This window comes from Plectropomus leopardus, chromosome 4 (assembly GCF_008729295.1).
Source record: "Plectropomus leopardus isolate mb chromosome 4, YSFRI_Pleo_2.0, whole genome shotgun sequence".
Lineage (NCBI taxonomy): Eukaryota > Metazoa > Chordata > Actinopteri > Perciformes > Serranidae > Plectropomus > Plectropomus leopardus.
Window position 1 is genome coordinate 16,079,203 of NC_056466.1, and position 20,499 is coordinate 16,099,701.

Consider the following 20,499-nt stretch of genomic DNA (forward strand, 5'->3'; position numbering starts at 1 on the left):
TTTGCCAGGTCTATGTCCAAGTTTTGACTGTCTATCTTTGCTTTTGCTATCTTTTGATTGTGGTTCCATTGCTCAATCAATATATATTAATACCCTATATAAAAATTATACATNTCATAGGCTACAACTCTTTGCCAGGTCTATGTCCAAGTTTTGACTGTCTATCTTTGCTTTTGCTATCTTTTGATTGTGGTTCCATTGCTCAATCAATATATATTAATACCCTATATAAAAATTATACATAATATGCAGATATCTAAAAACAAATGTTAATATATAATATTTGGACAAAAGCATTTTTTTTTCAAAATTAGTAGCTCGGTTTACCTCTGTGTTTTAGGACTTTAAACTTCAAACTTTCTCTGGTATTTAACAGTTGGAACACATTTTGGGTCATCGAGGATGAGTGTAAACTTCATTGTTTCCAGGTCGTGAATATTAATTAGCAGAACAATAGAGAGCTTTAGGACCCTGAGGCGGGCAGGCGTCTCCCTCTCTCATTATCCGCTGATTTGACAGCTTGAGCGGCCGACCAGTCACAGGGAGGATGTGAGGTGGAGAAGGAGGCGGCTTGCGGTGTTTGGTGCGCTGCGCCGAAGTTTGGGGAAATTGCTCCGTTGTTTGAAAGCCAGCCGGCAGGTTCACTGCAATGTCTGTCAAACACAGCTGCTCTCTATTCGACACATTTTCAACCGGATAATCCCGAGCTGGCGTTTGGATTATTGCTCCTGCTGGGTTGTTGTAGGTAGACAAATCAATTCATCGGATTAGTCGGGGCTGGATTCATTTTCTGTGGACTTCAAGATTATTTCTTGACTTGTTTCTCATTTTGGGAGCTGTGTTTTAGTGTTTGGACTTGTCGCAAGCAACCGGTGCAGCAAGAAGTCACACACAGTGGACTGAAGTGACTGGAGACGCACACGTGTGTCCTCTTTCCTCCTATTTTTCAGCACTCTGGATAAAAAGTTGTGTTTTTCTGTTTGGGATATCGTTTAAAACAGGGAGCAAAAGAGCAAGAAAACATGTCGCTTAGCAGAAGTATTGAATTTGAACACTTTGAGGAACGAGAGAAGCCGCACCGGACACCGAGAACCAATTCGGGCTCCGGGTCCCAGTCAGGCTCCAGAGGAAACGGTCTGGTCCCCAGCCCGGCGCACAGTGCGCACTGTAGTTTCTACCGCACACGCACTCTCCAGTCACTCACGTCTGAGAAAAAAGCCAGAAAAGTGCGCTTTTATCGCAATGGAGACAGATATTTCAAAGGTTTGGTGTATGCTGTGTCCAACGACCGGTTCAGGTCTCTGGATGCTCTGCTCATGGAGCTCACGAGGTCCCTTTCTGACAATGTCAACCTTCCTCAAGGAGTCCGGATGTTATATGCGTTGGATGGAGGCAGGAGGATCACTAGTCTGGATGAGTTAATAGAGGGTAAGGGGGCCATCGTGGATACAACAACCACTACATGTGACCACAAAGATCCTCAATAGGCTATTTGATGATATTAATGAGAGATAAAGTGCATTGATTCAGACAAGCAATTGATTTTTATAAAAGCTGGGTTCTGCCTGGAGTATTGGCTAATAGGCCAGCACAACACTAACCTCAGGCAAGTTATGCCCGAAGTTTAAAGGTCACCGAGAACATATTCACATTTTAAAAGCTGGCACCTATTGGCTTTAGTAACTGTGTTGCCAGTCAGGAAAGTTTCTCTGCCAACAAAAGGTTGCTCTGATAACAGTGATCCTTTGTGCAGAGATCTACAGTACTTTAGTCAATTTATCTCCGGAGGACAGTGCAGTATAATGGATACAATGCAGAGCTTCCCTTGCACCATTGACATAACGGCTCTGACATGTTTGACCCAGTGTCCTGCATGCAGACAGGCAGACCCCTCCTTAGTGCAGCTTAAGTTCAGCACAGGCTGCTGCTAATGTGCATCGCTGGCCATTGATCTCAGCTGCCCTCTCTCCCCTCTTTAGTATGTGTTTGTGAGCTGAGTTTGTTTGGGTGAAAGTGCATTGTTAAGTGCAATCCTGCGTTGGCTGCATGTGTGATGAATGTGTATGTTGCTGTAGGGTCCATTGGCTGTTAAAAGTCTTTTAAATTGATCTCACCCTTGGGGCTTGAAAGATGGAAGTTTCCCTCCCCCATCCAGTATTATTACATGTTCAGTGTTTGCAGTATAGGGGTAAAATAATAGGTTGTAGTCGTGAGAATTTAATCAAAATTGGAAACTAATATATTGAAGTTATCATGTAAAAACTAAAATTTGAGTTTTGCATCCAAAAGCCTCTTGTAAATGTTTCCTGCAGTAACAGATGTGTGATCATTTTAGTAAGGAGCTAGATAACCTACAGGATTCCTAAACATAAGTGCAACAGCGTACAAGTTAACAACGCTATTTCATAAAAAGTGTGAAAATACTGTATCACAGGCTGTTGCACATTGCATACACAAATGGTGCTAAGCCTTCACTTACCCTTTCACTTTCCCTGCACTGTTATTCACCCTGCAGGGACAGTGACCTCTCAGTAATAAGTTAATCTTCATGTTCAGCCCTTATGTGTGTCTGGACTGTGACCCGCCTATGATCCTCTTTTAACACGAGATGTTACAGCTCCAACACACACGCTCAGGATTCGCTGACCTCTCACTGCAGTCATTATTCTCATATACTGGTCTATTTTCATCTCACATCCGCCTAAAACTTTAGACTCTGTGCTACACTCATTTCCTGTGTCCCATCCCCTGAGTGATGGGGGAAGATTTAGGCCAGTGCCTGATCTGAATTTTGTAGCATCACTAGTTTGGAAATGCAAAAAAAAAAAAAGTTGTTTTGGTGCAGTGGATTGGATCATTCTGCTGCTGCACTTAGCCTACATGTACAGGACATTGTTGCTAAATAAGGATCCTGGATATACATTACTAGTTGAGTACTACTAAGAATTCACCAACTTATTTTGTCTGCAAATTCTTTGTTTTTAAAGGAGCTAGGCCTTTATGACATTAAGAGCATTTTAAAGCAGCTATTTCTCAGGAAAAGATATATTGGAGTAATGGCCTCTTGAGCAGTGAATTAAATCATGCTACCTGCAGTATGTGTGTCCTGTAATCCAAGTTTCTTCAGCAACGCGTGATTGTTAGTGCCTGTGTATTTCCCGCTGGCTTGCTGTTGTCGGCACTCTGCACTGCGCTCACATGGCAGTTACAGCTGATATTAGGCGGACGGTGTTGTTGCGGAAGTGTAACGGCCAGCCTCCAGTTCTCCCGTGGTTAACATTGTTGGTTCTGTCAGCACTTTTGCTGTTTTTTAATCCTGTTAATGAAGTTAGCACCATAGCTAGCTAGCCATAGCTAGCCACTACATCTGTGTTAAGAATCATTTCCAGAAAACTCATACACTCTGAATACTCCACAGAGCTTCTTTAATGGGTCGAATTGCAAAAAGATCAATTTTATCTGTCTGGCAATGTAGATTTTTTTTTTATTATAAATTTTGAGGTGTTTGCAGGGGACGCCAATTTTCGACATTTAAATGGCATTCACATCAAAAGTGGGAAACTCTGACTTTACCAAAAGATTCAATATATTTTTAAACAAAACAAACACAGATGTGTCACCGTAGCTAGTTCATTAGCCAAGGTGAAACCAAATTTAATGTATGTATTGTTATTTTGTCATTGCACAATATTAACCTTCACACTACCAACTCTGCACTAAATCATCCATCTTCAGGTGTCTGATTACTTGAACTAATGCAAGTCATAAAAATTTGACCTACTACCAACAATCCCATATGACATGAGCACAGAATTAAACTTTATGGTTCTCCTGAGGAACCTCAGTAGGGGTGTTTACAGAAGAAGTTTGTAGAATTTTTGTTGAAATGATCAGGAAGACTTTCTTTTTTCACAGACGGTGTCCCAGTTGCTTTGGATAATTCACTGACCTCAACATGGACAGTTTTTGCCATTTCTGATCGCCATTACAAAATGCTGCTGTTGTGGATTACAAAGTCCCATCCTCTATATTATTTTTTCTAAATAAACTCAGCACCTAATTTGAAATTCCATGCTATCCAATTGTATAATGGTAGTGGCAGAAGTCTCAAATGTTGATTTCTAAAAACTTAAGCAAACCAGCCAATATCTGCATGCTTTGATAACATAAGGGGTATGTGGGAAAGTGATTTTGTGATTTTGGTAAACTCAGAAGTGAGATGCTCTGCAGGTGGGCCGAGCTCCAGTGTCTTGTCCTTGTTTACTCACCCATCTAATGGACAGAGAGAGGGAACATTACTGCACAGCTCAGCAGTCTGCCTCCATTGATTGAGTCCTGCTGGGGCTCTTTTGTGTGGAAACCCAATAAGCACCACTCACATGTGTGCCCCTTATGGCTGGATGGGATTACTGAGCCAAATGGTCAACTCGTCAGTCGGGTTTTTCCGACTGAGGCACGCTGTGAGCAAGGCTGGCATGATAGTGGTGTTGAACTGAATAAGTCCATATGCCATCAATTATATGTATTTTTTACTGAATAATAGCACAGCTAATGAAGCTCTGCTAACTTGGAGACAAAGACATGGTATTTCCTGTGACTTCTTCACAATAAAAGCATCCCAGTTTGGTTCGACAGTGGGAAGTTCTTAATATAAAGTTGGGTTTGCATCAGCAATAACTTAACACATCCTCAATACGACTTTAAGCACTGATAAACTGTAAAACAGGCTGATATCTGCCAGGGCCCGTGGAAGAATCATATTGACCTGCTGTGCTAGTGGAAAAGCACACAGAGGTAGCAGATACTGAACTGGGTTTAGAGAGAGCTTTGTAGTTTATAACAAGCTGACTTAGGGATTCTTGTTGGTACAATAGTGAATGTGCAAGCCAAGGGATTTATAAGCACCAACTGTTGAAATTAAGGTTTAAGTGGATTTTATATAAGCTGAACATTAGAGAATTAATCTATAGCTTTGTTAAATTCATGAAGTCATTCTTAAAAGGGTAAACTTATTCGTTAGTTAGAGAAAAAGTGAAAGAGTGTTTCTTTTAAAATGAAATAACCCATTTGAGATCTATAATGTTTTACTCGCTAACTGACCACACTGCTGCTCTACACTAGCATCGTGCACAGTGCTGCCACTAATAGCCAGACGCTGAGTTGCAGTAGGTTTTGCTCCTGTATCAGTATTATTGTCATAGAGCCTCAAGGGCTAGCTCACAATTTTCTGTACTACAGTTTTGTTATCTTAAACTGAGTACAAAATAATATGCATCACAAAATATATTACAAAGTATACATATAAACCTCTCCACCCTAAACCACACATCTCATTATCATCACATATATTGTACACGATTGGATTTGGCTGCAAATGTAAATACACTCCATCATATATAGTGGACACATAATTAAAACAAGACAAAATTAAACAAATGAAACAACACAAAACAAGGAGGAACAAAACAAAAACATAATTTTTGCCAATGCATACACTCGGACACTAAACACAAAAACATGCGACTCCCTACAAAGTGTGGCATATGTCAGTAGCCCTCCAAAAAAGATAAAGTATTTGTCCCATTTTCTAATGCAAAGCACAGTGGAGCACAAGTTTCTTGTGTTTTAGTTGAATCTTACAAGATTTTGTAAAGAACATCTTTTGTCTTGCCATCTCTGCAGCTCATTCTTGGACTGAAGGTAGCCCCCCAGTTTTCCATCCTTTTGACAATAATCCCTCTGCCCATCATTATACTAGTTTGGATCCAACTTCTTCTGTGTTTTTTTTTTGAAGATTATTTTTTGGCATTTTATCCTTTTTTAGAGAGGACATATCAATAGTGTGAAAGGGGGAGAGAGATGTGGGGACAATATGCAATAAAGGCCTTAAGCAGGAGTTGAACCTGAGGCCACAGCAGCAGGGACACTGACTTCACACATGGGCCATTTGCTTTATCCACTCAGCCACCAACACCTGCAAGCTTAATGTGTTTGACTCTTCTCATTAATACTGCATCACCCAAAGCAGATGACCTGGGGAAGGATAGCTTGCAAAGCGAACTCTTTGGGCTGAAACTAAGCTCTATAATGAAATACCCAAAATATAAGAAAAAAAGGTTTTTACTGTCTTCATTTACTGTTTTAATCTAATTGTTTTTAATCTTATAAATTACCTAGATTTGTTCATGTTGCCTGTAGAATTTCACTTTTAAATCATTTTGATTTCAATTATCTTCAAATATCAGTATGATTTATGAATGAGCTTATGGGATATGGCTCCCGGCTAATGCTGAGCTGCATCATGAATGTATGCTTGATGGATTGATGGTTCTCTGTGTCTTGGTAGTACTTGTTCTGTACATTTAATAGTACTCTGTGATCACTAAACACTCGTATGAAGAGGTTTGTTTGATAGTAGAACAAATCTGCCATTTTTCGTAGAAACTTTGTGCTGTAAAAAGAAACTATTTGATTTGACTAAAAAATGTTAGTGTCCTGGCTTACTTAAAATATTAAGTGGGCCAGATTTGAGGAGGTAAGTTCAGGTAAGTTGTACTGATTCAACTTGTCCTCTCAAAATTCAGTTTACTTAAAAATTAAGGGCAGCCCGCACACTAACTTCTTTAATTTAAAGCAAAGAGTTTCTTTTAACAGGGTGCTTAGCAACAGATTAAGACCATCAAACATTTCAAATGATCATTTCTATAAGATGTGGCCTAATGGTATGTCTCCCGAGGGACACCAAGAGCGTACTGGCCATACTGGTTCTGTTCCTTTTAATACAGTGGTGAATATTATGACCGCAAAATATGAGGGCATACATGCTGGGAATGTAATTGGATTGTGCGGTCACTTCATTGTCTTGGTGATGAGGAGTTTTATATTGCCTTAATATTAACATTGTTTTATGATTCCCATCCACTGCCCTCTCCTGGGTTTCTGACTGGGGACAGCTGTGTGATCACTGCAGTTAAAGCTTCTGGACTGGTTAGACAGCTCTGTCAAGGCTGACCTCATCTGTCGTCCACATGAGGACAGCAGCCAGCGGCGGCTGGTTGGGGGCACCCCTCACATCACTGAGGGATGTTGCACCTGAGATCCCTGCACCTCAGGGAATAGACTTGTCACCAGTCACCATCTGAGAGCCTTTCAGTATTCTGTCATTGTCCCTGAGATGAATGACAGCTCCAGTTATATTTTGTTTTAGTGTTCAGCCATAGCTCGGTCCCCCCCAGCTGTGGCCTAGCCTTTTAATTAGCCTTTGGTTAATTGCAAGCTTAATAAAACCAGGTATCGTGGGACGCGCTGTCTCATATGGCCTTTTTTCATTGCAGCTCGATTCGTTTGTCTTGACACACATCAGATAACTAACATTTCATTGACTGGATTTGATGCTGTATGTAAACTAAGTATTTACCAAAACATACTAAAACTTCAGAGCATCATAAACAATAGCCTTTTAAAGTTGTAAAAAAATACATACATTTCTGAGGTAAACTAGTTTGTGTTTTCAGGCCAGGCTCATAGCTATTTTATTTTACTAAAAACCCAGAGATGCAGTAATACAGGAATGACCAGCATGTTAACAAGCTACACATTTTCAGTTTCTCAGTTTGTTTGTGCTATTCTCCTTTTTTATAGCTTTGATGAGGGATTCTGTGACCTTTAGCCCTGTAAATATCTTCACTAAGCAACAGTGGATATTTGCTCATACAGAATTTCCATCATGTAAAGTATAATATATGTGAGGTGTCTGTTAGGCAAAAGTTGATCCTGAGAGACGGCCATGTGTTCGTGGACACTTAAATACTTTTGTGCTGAATGTACCATGAGCAGAAAGTATCCGTCACTTTCTCTCTCCTGATAAAAGTGGAACAGAACAGCACTGAGTTTCTCGGCCAACACTCAGCCTTCAAAACAATCGCCACACATTCTTGCTGCGGTCTCCATATATCGGCCAAGCCCCTGTACTTGTCACATGACTTTGTTCTTAAGGGGAAACATTTGCGTGTTAACTGTTGGAATGGAATGCTGGCAGATAAAATAAAATGCTTTTCTTTGGAGGACGGCCAACGCAGCAGCTCAACAGCTGAAAGGGAGGGAGAGCAGTATTACACTGGCCTGGCCTCTCAATGTGCCTTTTTGTTTCAGCTGAGGAATGTTAACTCTTTGTTGTTTCACTGAGTCGCCCAATGCCAGGTTGACGCAGAATTTTAAGGTACATACCTTACATATGCAACATGCTCTCACTCCCAAATCGTCAAATATGACCCCGGTGCTTCAAAGCTTGGATTGTTGCTGTGATAATAATCAATGTCAGTATTTGACTGCTTCATATATCCATGCATTACTCCAAACAACCCAAACAGCCCATAAATTAAGAAATAGTTCTCCAGCATTATTCCTTATGCGCCAACATTGATTGTTTCTAGTTAATTTCTGACAAAGAATTATAGTTTTGTGACTCTGACTTACTCTCGTCTAACTCAGTCACCAGCAGTCCAGAATTTCTTTTTACATTATATACAGTATATTCTGAATATTTTTAGAACTTTTTGGCTGTGGAAATGTTTGGTAAGAAATCAATTCTAGCAACTTCTTTCTCTCGCCAGGTGAGAGTTACGTATGTGCCTCAAATGAACCCTTCCGCCGTGTGGACTACACCAAGAACGTCAACCCTAACTGGTCTGTTGGCTGCAAGACCGGCACATCACGCTCCCTCTCGTCTCTCATCCCACTGAAGAGTGAGCAGCAGCGTGAGTCCAAAGACTTCATCAAACCCAAACTAGTCACAGTCATCCGCAGCGGCGTCAAACCCCGCAAGGCAGTTCGGATACTGCTCAACAAGAAGACGGCGCACTCCTTCGAGCAGGTGCTCACTGACATCACAGACGCAATCAAGTTGGACTCCGGAGCTGTGAGGCGACTGTACACATTGGAGGGCAAGCAGGTGAGTCTGTTATGATGCATGCTTATTTAAGTGTAAATGACTGGATGATCATTGCAGCTCTTGTAATTAACAAGCAAACTCAGCCAGCAGTTTGCAACACAGCAAGTGAAACAAGGCTGATATCTAAATGATATAACATGACAGTTGGAGGGAGCTGCTGTATTGTTTTCAGTGAGAAGAGATTGGATAATGTGCATATGAAAACCAGATGGAACTCTTAGGCTGAGCTTTTTAGCCAGAGGTTTCATCTCCAAAAAGCGCTGTGATTTATAGGCTTCAGCTGTGTCAGCAGTCTAGGTAATTACACCCCATTTAATCATCCATACATAATTACACGCCACGATTATTCCAACAAGGCACTAATGAATACACTTAAGAGTTCAGGCCTTTTGTCATATCCATCAGTGTAGTTTCCCCCCTACCTCACCCACCCATACTAAGCCATTTGAGACTGTTTTTGCTATAACCCTATCCATATGGGACACATATATAGTGATATTTCCACATGAAATTCTCATTTAGGGTCCCTGGTGTTATGAGATGTGGTGAGCTCCAACACATGGTGCCCCTAATCAAAAGATTTATATGGCACTGTCTCGTCTGGGAGAAGTCTTAGAAAATTATTATTAATTATATTGTTTTAACTCTCACCTCACAGAATTATTTAACTCCAAATACGTAAATTGGGTTAAAGTAAGTAACAAAAGTAGTTAGTGTCAAATAAACTAGAAATAAAGATAGTGAACAATAGATTAGTTAACAATAAAATTGTTTCTGTCCTTTGTTAAAATTGATGAAAAAAAGACTTTTGCCACGCAAAGTGAAGAGGTAGTATTTCTGTCATATTCCAGGCATCTAGTCTCCGATTAAATGACCTCTGATTTGTTTTACTTTAGATGCAGCAGGCTGTGACACACTTTACATCACAGAGACATTTCTTAAAGCTGTGCATGCCAGTGCACTTGTGTGTTTATGGTTTCTCGTATAGTTTTTATGAGGGCAGTGTCTTTGCTCTGCCTCACTGCAAACACAGCTGTAATTGCTCAAATTATGTTGCATTTATTCATAAAATCAAGAAAAAAAGAGCTTTTTATAGCGTGAACAATTTATCAGTTTTGTTACTTCTGTTTAAGAGACATTTTCAAAAAGATTTAACTACTACGTTTTCTATGTTTTTAATTGACGATTCCACAGATAGAGAGGAAATACCCCTATTTCATTATGATAAAGAAAATCGGACTTTAGGGTCAGTGAAAATAGTTCAAAACCACTGATTTTCCTGAGTAGTAGTTGGGGTTGACATGTGGCTGTAACAAAAAAATCTCCTGTCTGAGAATCCCAAATCTGACAACCAAACCAGCTGATGTTTGCTTCCTGTGAGCTGACAGGAATATTTATACGTCGGTCAGTCCAGACAAATGATACATGACAACAGTGAGCCTTCTCACTTCTGACAGGGCCAGCTCAGCATCCTTTCTGTCAAGCCAGTACTGTACAGGAAAACACTTTCTAATTACTTGTTGGGATCATATAATAGTATGCGATGTATCTTTCTGATTCGCACGTGCTGTGACATCCTCGATTGGGACAGGGCCTAATGAGTCGCAGATGTTACAGAAAGCAGTGCAGCCTCAGCTTATTGGTCTGTGTGATTGAATGTGTTGCCCTTTAACGTAAACATATCTGTTTTTCTTCTATTGTGTGTATTTATATCGTATACTTAGTTTTCATCATTGTTTATAGTAAACAGAGTTATGTGGAAGACATGGCTTCACACACCTAAGATAGTAAACATTGTAAGGAATTGATATGCTCGAAAACATAGTCCTAAAATAAATTACCTCCAAATAAATGCACCATCCAAAACTGCACACATTAATGCTTCTTGTAAGATTCTCCTCGGTGATTAATTCAGTCCCGTATCTGTCACATTAAACCCTTGATGTGTCTCTATTTCCATCTCTTGGTAAATTCCAAGTAGATCAGCCATGCAGGCCATCTGTTCTTTCCAGGCATCTCATGCCCTGTATTGCTACGAGGAATGTTGCATTGGACTTTAGGGGGAACATTTAAGTACAGTAACGTTGGTGCTTACATTACTTATGATGTCCACAGTGTCTTATAAGCGTTTGAGTTCACCGTGTGTTGAGAGACGACAGTTTGACCAATCCTTTGAAATGAGAAAAAGCCGGCATATTATTTGATGGATTGAGAAGGAGCACCCCTTCTTCAACCTCCTTGTTGAGATTTTTTTTCCAGCCAGGCAGCTACAGTCTGCCAGACTGTGGCAGTTTGTTGAAGGTTGTGAAGTCTTTGGGAGTTTTATTTTTTTTTTGGCAGTTAAGCCAAAACTGAGAGATACAGATCTGTTATGACACAGTGTCCTTCAGTGGAGTTTTGCCTACAACATTGCTAAAAGCTAAAGGTCCCATTATTCAAGCCACACTCTTCAAATAAAATACAGTAGAAATCATTATATTGATCATCAGTCATGATAATTACATTATTGAATTATCGAGATGAGCAAAAATAATTGAGGTCATGTCTATATATTGTACAATATTGTCCTTGTGTTTGCATGCATGTCTGTTTACATTATAATGTCAGCTAGATTTTAGCCAACATGATGCCGGGTTAAATAACAGGGTTTTCCTGATCATAAAAAGGCTTGCACAGCATGCCTAAGCATTTTCTCACAGTGTGTGAGCCGAACGAAAACAAAAAAACTTTGCCGAGACAACTTTTGCCGTCCTCTCTAGTAGAATTAAAAGTTCATTGCTCTTTAAATGGGTGTACTTGCATTATTATACTATTATCATTATATTAGTCTTAAAATAACAACAATATCATCTGTCGCAATTATTATTCGGGACAATATGTTGTCCAACAAAAACAGTTATTCTGACAGGCCGGCCTTATCATCACCACTCACTGTTGTAACTTTGTCCACAGTACAATTGTAAATGCATCAGAAATTCAACTCAAACCCAAACTGCACATCAGGCAAACCTAACGTTCTGTTATTGGACTGAAGATAGATGACTGTCAATTCAACCACCATCTATGGTACAAATGAATTTAATAACTGATTTCTTTTGTTGCTTTTTCTATTTTAAATCATAAGTCAGTCATTTTAGTCGTGATTTATGACATGTGCTATACAGTCTTTAAGGATTACACATTACAGATGACACATTACATCTGTCGGGCTGACAACTATGTCATTTAGCTTCCTTAGATATCCACCACAGAGGTTTTAATGATAAACACATCTGCCATTAGTTACAGCTGTCTTTTTTAAGCTTCCTTTGATAGATGATTCCTTCCTCTGCTGGAGCAGAAATCCACCCATCCATCACTGTTAGGTTCTCCAGTATCAGATGAATGCTAAAAGAGACTAGAGTTTCTGTGTCACCGAATGTTCAAGTCCTTGCAGAAAAGGTCTTTTGGTCTTTTGGTCCATCAACAAGCACATGTTAGTGCATGTGAGTCTGTGTGTTTGTAGCCCTCTGACTAGCTTTTTGCCACTGCTCTGCACTGCGCTCATCGTGCAGTTACTGCTGATAATGCTATCCTAACTCACAGCATCGTCCTGGAACCATAGTGCCCCTTTAAGGCCAGAGATTTGAATCATCAGTCGGAGACCCCTCACTCGGCTGAGATTTTTTCAAGTTGAGCAATTTTTTTTTTTTTTTTTTTGTTTGCAAGTCAGTTTGTTGTGCAGCAGGGGTGTTTTGCTCTCCACATTGTGCTGTGGAGCGAGTACTCTTGACTTTCACGCTACTCTTTGATTGAAGCAGCTGCAGCACAGAGGAGTTACTTGGCACGGAGGGAGTGAGACACTGCTCTTCTGCTTAGAAATGGTGAGACTGCAGCTCACAGCAATCTGATAAGCTGCAGTCTCTGGCTTTTGTTTAATATGTAGTTTTGGCAACAAAATTTACGATGCACATTTGTGAGCTGTTTTTAGCTCTGTTAGTTTGTTTACTATACAATGTGAATGTCGTTTTCACACTGAATGTCCCACTGAGCCCTATACAAACTTTAAAACCTTATATGGAAAATAAAACAAATAGCTGAATATTCATATTGAACTGCCAAATCCAATTCGTCTGGCATAATTTTGAGTCGGGTACAGCCCTAGCGCCCTCCCACCAGTTCTCCCCAGGTTAACATTGTTAGCTCTGTGGCACTGCTGCTGTTGTTAGCACTGTTAATTGAGGTAGCACTGTTTGCTACAACCTGATGGCTCACCTACTGTACCTCCAGACTTCAGACTTTTATTCATAGATACAGTGTGAATGTGGCATATAGCTACTTTAAATTAGTGAGTCAAGTACACATTAGATTTAGCTATCCTTATGTGGTGCCTCATTGTAAACTCATTATTACATACAGGGTGATGGTATATCTGCTTGGCCTTGAGCCTGGCGCACCTCCAACGGTGCCAAAGGAGGACTTGTGCATGGCAGGGGCGTCCGCTTCCCTGAGCCAGGCCTAAACCTGACCGCATACCAAGGAACAGGTTGAGCTGCAGGGTCTTCAGCTGGGGACCACTTCTCACTGACGTTTCGCCCCTCATATAACATGTCAGAACAAGCATTTATCAAGCACTCCAGTTGATTCTGTATATTCAGAAGGTCATAGTCAGACTAGAAATGCATTGTTTTAAATGGATCATATTGAAATATTTATCTTCACTTGTATTGACATTTTTTCCAGCTATGTAATGTGCTTAAGCTGTGTCTTTATAGAAGATGCCAGTGTAATTTGGTTAGACTGTGTTTAAAAAAATCAAATCATGTTCTGGTTTGTCAGCAGCCCTGCCATTTAACCTGAATCAGGTTTGAGTAAATCCAAAACAGGCCTTCTTAAAAGCAACAAATCAGGATATTCAAAATGTAAAATTATTTTATTAAACTCACAATTCACAATTATTTTAACTGCCTCTTGCTTGAAAGTTACACTCATTCTTACCATTGCTATGTTAGTTTGGAGTAACAACCTCATGCCAGCAGCTAGTCATTGGAAAGACAGCGAGTGTGTTCTTGCCATAATGTCTGATTCACTATTTTAAAAAGACTGCTTGCTTTAGCCCTGTCTTACTCTCTTGGCTTCAACAGTAGTGTCTCAAAATTGAATTAAGAGTCTAATTCAGAGGTTTAACCCATTAAGCCTGTAACCTGATCCTGAGACCAGAGCTGGACACCTGACAACATCCTGTCCATTGTAATCAGTTCAGTTTGAATGTAATAGTTAGTCTGGGCTTTCTTAAACAAGGGCTGATGTTTTCAACTTCGCACTGCAAAATAAATTTATATCTGACAACATAATCTTTATTTAAAAATACTGCCGACTTAGAGACTTAAATGGAAACGCATTAGCTTTAATCTTGTGACTTTTTTCCCTGTCCTCTGCCCCCCTCTGTTTGAAGAGGAGGTAAAACTCTCCCAGACCAAACATGTCTCAATAATCTGACAGCTTGACTTGTTGGGAGTCTCTCTACCCTGATAAGCCTCTTTTCACATCCTGGGTGGTGATGGCTAAAGGACGTTTCACACATCGTCAATTTTCTGTGAAAATCATGATTCTGTTTTCAGCTCTGTAACAAAGTATTTTTCTGAATGTCCGGTGGGTATTTATTTTTATTGATTGATTTGATTGTGCATAAATAATATGACCAGTCCAAACAGGCTTACAAGACATTATTTTAAAAAGGAGAGGCTAGAAACTAGAGTAGCAACATAAATTACAGATAAAAACAATCAAATAAATTATCTTGATGCTTTTTTGCAAAGCTTTGGAAACAAGGTTAGCCAACTTATACACACCAAAATTATTTTTTTAAACATACAGTTTATTAAATATACATATTCATAACTCATTATGATGAGAACAATACAGAAGAAAATGTTATTTATTTCCCATGTCTCCCAATTCATGTAATTCACACATTTAAATTGTTTATTTAGCTTGGCAATTAGGAGTGTTTTCTACCAAGTTACACAGAATTTACTGGACAGCAATGGCATGCACCTTTACCCACAAATGCATGTCCACTTTAACACTGAATGGAGCAGTGTTTGTGTAAATTAATGAACAAGTACTTTGTGAGGGAGGGCATTTCCTAATGTCAGTTCCTATTAAAAAAGCACAAACATTTTGGGAAGCTTGTTTGCCCTCAAACTACCAAGTCAGACCACACAATCGATTGCCATTTCAGCAAACCTAGAGTATAATGAGCACAGAGTACGCTAGACTGGAGGCAAAAGAGAGACTTCGTCAAAAGTGGAAAAAAATACCATCTATTAAGTGTGGAAGGGTTAATGGAGACAGAAACTGCATTATTTTGACCAGATAAGCTAAACTGTTAGCAGGTCATACTGTGGATAGTGTGTGGTATAAATTACAATCATCTGCCTTTTATTTGCACATTTTTGAGAGATGTCACATGCCATTTATCTATAGCTTTGATAATTGATCCCTCCGCAAATCTCAATATTTAAAAGTTTTGTACATTCGATCGCCAGTTAATTTGGTACACTTAGCTAAAACTAATGCAGTTTAATGCAACAGCCCTTCAATAAACCTTTTGTGAAGGTTATATTGTTAAGTGATGCTAATTCAGATAAATTTGTTGGCTGTAGTTTGTGGTGCTGTTGAACTATATTAAGTTATACTAAAAGGTGTTTCCATTGGTTTGTCCACCTTATTTATATCATTCAATTGATAAATTGTTGACGGGCTATTACAGCAGAGAGGTTATGGGCAATTACATATGTCAGGAATGCTTTACATTAAAAGTCAGGTTTATAAATCCCAGCATCCCCAAATAAAAAACAAATCTACACAATATGTTTAAGCTAACAAAAATATTCAAACATAGTCTTGTGTCTCCACCCAACTATCTTAACCCTCAGTGAAAGTAATATCATATGTATCCATAAATGTTTACAAATCATCTGCTTGAAATACTATGCAATGAATTGTGATAATGGGCTTTTTAAATATAATTGACTTGACTTCTCTGTTTAAAAGTAGTGTTCATCTGTGATTTGTGTTCTGCTGCTTTGTTTTGGGTGTATATTACCAAAGATATCAGCAGTTCCTTAAAAGAAATGCATCAAATGTTAACATTCATGCCCGAGCAATGCCCCACAGATGCTGTAACAAGCTTTACATTTCTCTCCTAAAAGAAAAGTAAGTTTTTACCCAGTCACTCATACACTCAGAAGCGCGCACACACACACACACACACACACACACACACACACACACACACACGCACACAAACACACTACACATGCCTTCCAGCAGCAGCCTGCCATCTGCTCCTCCAAAATCAAATCACAGGTCCCAGCCACCCGGTCTACAGGCGTTGCAGCCCCTCCCACTGATGAACACACACACACACACACACACACACACACACACAGCATCTTGCACACACAGTGTCACACACTGAGAGGCCCCCCACTGGGGCCCTGGCCACCACCGAATAATTAGACCTATAAGCTGGGAGGGAGGGTTAAAGTGCAGCTGTCAGGTGTGTGTATGTTTGTGTGTGTGTGTTCAGGGACTTGCACGTGTGAGTAAGTGTGCTTGCACAATACATCTCTGTCCACTCTCCCTGCTGGATTCAGAGATGCTCTTCAGACTGAATGTTAATTGTAGATCTTGGTTATCAGGGCCAGCAGAATCAGCTGCTGCTTTTGAGAAAAAAAACCCTATTTTACATCTCAAAGCTGACTGGGCAGGCGGAAAATAAGATTTCTCTATTTTTTATTGTCTAATCAATGCATTCATTAATTTGGGGAACAGTTAGCGGTCCAGTACTTGCTAAGTTGTCTTTTTTTAATGTAGAAATCATTTAAAAATGAATCAAGGGAACTGTAGAGGTAATGACAAAGAGGAGTAAGTTCATCTTACCTCTGCACAGCTGGCCAATCATGGATTAAGGTGGGTTTAAAGGTTAGATTGTCTGTTTCGGAAAGTAACAATAATGACCGGACACCTATCTACCTCTTCCTTTCTTTTCCCTCCTTCTCACCACCCAGAGGAGTTATCCTGCTGTGCAGAGCAGCTGACAATGACTTCTGTTGGCCATAATTACATTACCAAATCTATTTTACATTGGCCTTTCAGTTACATGGTCTGTGCAAGTTTTGGAAATGTCATTTTGGATGCATTAAGAATTTGGTAGTCAGAGACAGACAGAGTGCAATATGACCCAGTATTAGGTCCATACACACCTCCAGCTGTCTTAGTCAAATTCAATCTAATGTCTGATCCATAAAGAGAAAGTCAACAAACATATGATGGAGAACACATCATTGACCATTCAGTGACCTTTCTGTCACCCCACTGTAATTTTGGAAAACTGGATCCAGTCCAGAGTTTTTCCCTGCCTTTACCCAATGTAGCTTTCCGCCCCCCTGTGACCCAGACACATAAAAAGTGTCAGCCAGAGTGTGGTACTGGTGGTAAAACATTTGTGATCGATGTCGCAGATCTGATGTTTGAGTCAATGGAAAAATGAAGAGTATTAATTCACGAACATAATAACCATCCATAAACTGTAATTATAAATACATACCCAGTCTTGGAAGTCAAACATTAGTTTCTTTCATTTTACTTTTTATTCCTTTTTTTGTAAATGAAAGATGTTGATTACTACAACTTATAAACTCAGGTAGTTATCAAAGATCTTAGAGGTATTCTGATCCTTTGTTGGTGCTTTACACTTTATACCAGAGGTTTGAACTCACGTCATGTGACTTGGTGCATACCCAGTAGCTCAGTTGGCAGAACGGGCGCCCCAATGTACAGAGGTTATGTCCTCGCCACAGCGCAAAAAAAAAAAAAAAATCCTAAAAAAGATGCAACGATTTCGAACAAACTTACATAGAAGTAGAAGTTTTATACAACATTTATGATTTTTAATGTATTACATGTACATTAAATTGTATTATTCAGCCCTGCGATAGTCTGGTGACCTGTCCAGGGTGTACCCTGCCTCTGCTCAGTGCCAGCTGGGATTGGCTCCAGCCCCCCGTGACCCCTGCGAGGACAAGCAGTTACCGACAATGAATGAATGTATGAATAAATTATATTATTATTGTTGTTTTTAAAGTGATATTACATTTTGTGAAGGGCGCATTATGACTTGTTAAGAACTCTAAACTCAAAGTTTAGGACTTGGACTTGAGAGCAAAGACTTTTGACTTGCAAAACCATAACTTGATCCAACCTGTGCTTCATACACTGTCATTTAGTGTATGTCATCATATAGATTCCTGTACAAACTTTTGGTAGATTGAGTTCACGGCTGTCAGGTCTAACAGTATGCATAAAGATACATTTTAAGATTGCATTTACTTGTGCTTGTTCTAGTTATTGCGAACAATACCCCCATTGTTCTTTCTGCCTCACTTGATCTGCAAAGTATTGCTATTAAAATGTCTGTCTCTTGGAGTTTTAAAGATTAAGTCTAAGTTTGTTTTGGCCGGCATTCTGTCAGTGGTTGCATAAGAGCTTATTGCACTGAATTTAATGAACAATGTCTTGGATTTATTACATTAGATTTTAATTGGCACTGGAGAAGTACCAAGAGCACACTATATACTATAGATCTTTGTTGTGTACAGGCTGAAAGTTTAGATTTCTTGCCGCAGAAGCATCTTCTTCTAAATCCTAAAATATGTTTTCTTTTCAAGATTCTTTTCCCTCAGTGATGTTATCAGAATGACAGTCAGTCTGCCCATTAACCAGGGGCTGGAAACAGACCTGGACCGTTTAGACTGCTGAGCTGTAAGAGCTGAAATGCTTGTCTTTCTGAAATCTATAAAGGCCATTTTAGTACACAGAGCAAGCCGAGGAATGAGAGAAGAAATGAAGCTCAGCGCTGATAATTGGACCGTCTGCTCAGATGTAATGTCTTCGACTGTTTACATTATGCAGTAGTTCAGTGGGCGTACTGTATCCTTGAAAATAAACAGAAGACACAGCTACAGCGCATCTTGAAAAATCTACATAAGCAGTTCTGGTTAAAACAAAGTGCAAAACAAACTTGCGTTTAAATGATATTTTTCATCTCCTTTTATTTATTGATCTCAGTCTTGTCAATGTTTTTGTCCAAATTCTTAGAGGCAAGCACATTAGTTCTTCTGCATAACAGGAGTTGAAGTTCACCCACAGGTCTCAGCACTGCAGCAGTTTATCAGGGCGCACATAATTTTACGGCATGCTGCGGGTAAGCAGCAGGCAGGCAGATGGAGACTGCTTCCAACAAAGTCAACTTCAAATGCACAACGCACAATTTTTCTTTCTTACTGTATGTCTACAGATAACAGTGCAGAAAATGGATAGTAAATGGAAAATACAGACTAACTTCCATTATCCATAGTGGCATTCCCTTGCCTGTGAGCATGCACTGTAAAAGCTGAAGCATCTATTTACTTGTTTCACTTTTTATTTCTCAGTTATCAACAAAATACACTTAAATGTGTTTTGTGCCTTGAAAACACTTGTCTGTGTTTGTGTCAGTCTTTTAGAATTTAAAGGGGACCTATTATGATCATTTTAATGGTTCAAACTTGTATTTTAAGTTTCTGTTTGAAAATCTTTACAGTCTTTAATTTTTTAAAAGATATTTTCCTCATAGTGTCTGTGCTGGAATACCTGTACTGACTTAGACCTGATTTTAGTGCTTGTCTCTTTAAGCCCAACTCTCAAAAAAATCTCAGTCTGCTCTGATTGGTCAGCATTTCTGTCTTTGCGTATCCCAGCATCTCTTCCCTGTCATTACCGCTGGGGAATGACTATAATGGATAATAGCGGCACTTTTTACTGTGAAAAATCTCCAGTAAAAGCTTTTAAAAATAATTGGGGGAGAAAGAATAAAAAATTGGCAACCAAGATTACTGACGTTGGCATGAAGCATAACTAAGGCTATTTAATGATATAATGTAAACACTTGCAGTAGTGTGCCTGGAGCAGATGACCATACAAAGAAATTTGACACACTATGATGTCATAATGTAGTCCAAGAGTATTTAGAATAATCTGAAGCCTTGCTCACAGGAATTACTTTTACTAATGTTTACCTCATTGTTTAAAACTTCACATTTAATATGAACATCCTTCATTGTAACACTATATATAAGACAATATATGAAAAGCCTCAGCAGTCCCCTTTAAAGAGTAATTCATGAAGCACTAATCGTCTTGAGAATAGCTCAAAGTCAGTGAAAACACTTCTTCAGAAGCTGGAGGATGCCCAAGTCACTTAAACCAAATCACAAACTGTCCTACAAGTAGCCACCAAATCAGTATATACAGAAGCTCACTACCCAGGACAACACATGAAATGTGCACGGTGAAATCTGCTTAGATTGGCTTTGTATGTTCATTAATTTCCTTATTTTTGAATTTGTTTCAAAAGAAGTCACAGAAACATTTCATAATATTGATGCATGTTCACTAACTTGTAGACATGATGTGATAGTTTGTTCATTCAGTAGGATATATTCTGTAATGACGGGCTCAAT

The 20,499-nt window shown here is 39.4% G+C and overlaps 1 protein-coding gene across 4 annotated transcripts in view; it reads left to right on the forward strand.

Moving 5' to 3' along the window:
• Positions 1-599: 599 nt before the first annotated feature.
• dclk2a (doublecortin-like kinase 2a) overlaps positions 600-20,499 on the forward strand; it is an 82,932-nt gene continuing 63,032 nt past the window's right edge. For 2 of the 4 annotated variants that reach the window (XR_006105792.1, XM_042485212.1), the window contains exons 1-2: positions 600-1,428; positions 8,613-8,950. Coding sequence is in view for 3 of the 4 variants with exons in the window: in XM_042485212.1 (XP_042341146.1) it covers positions 1,023-1,428; positions 8,613-8,950 (744 nt within the window). In the remaining variant the exon portion in view is untranslated. The remainder of the gene's footprint in view (positions 1,429-8,612; positions 8,951-20,499) is intronic. The other 2 variants (XM_042485210.1, XM_042485211.1) reach the window with 1 other exon arrangement.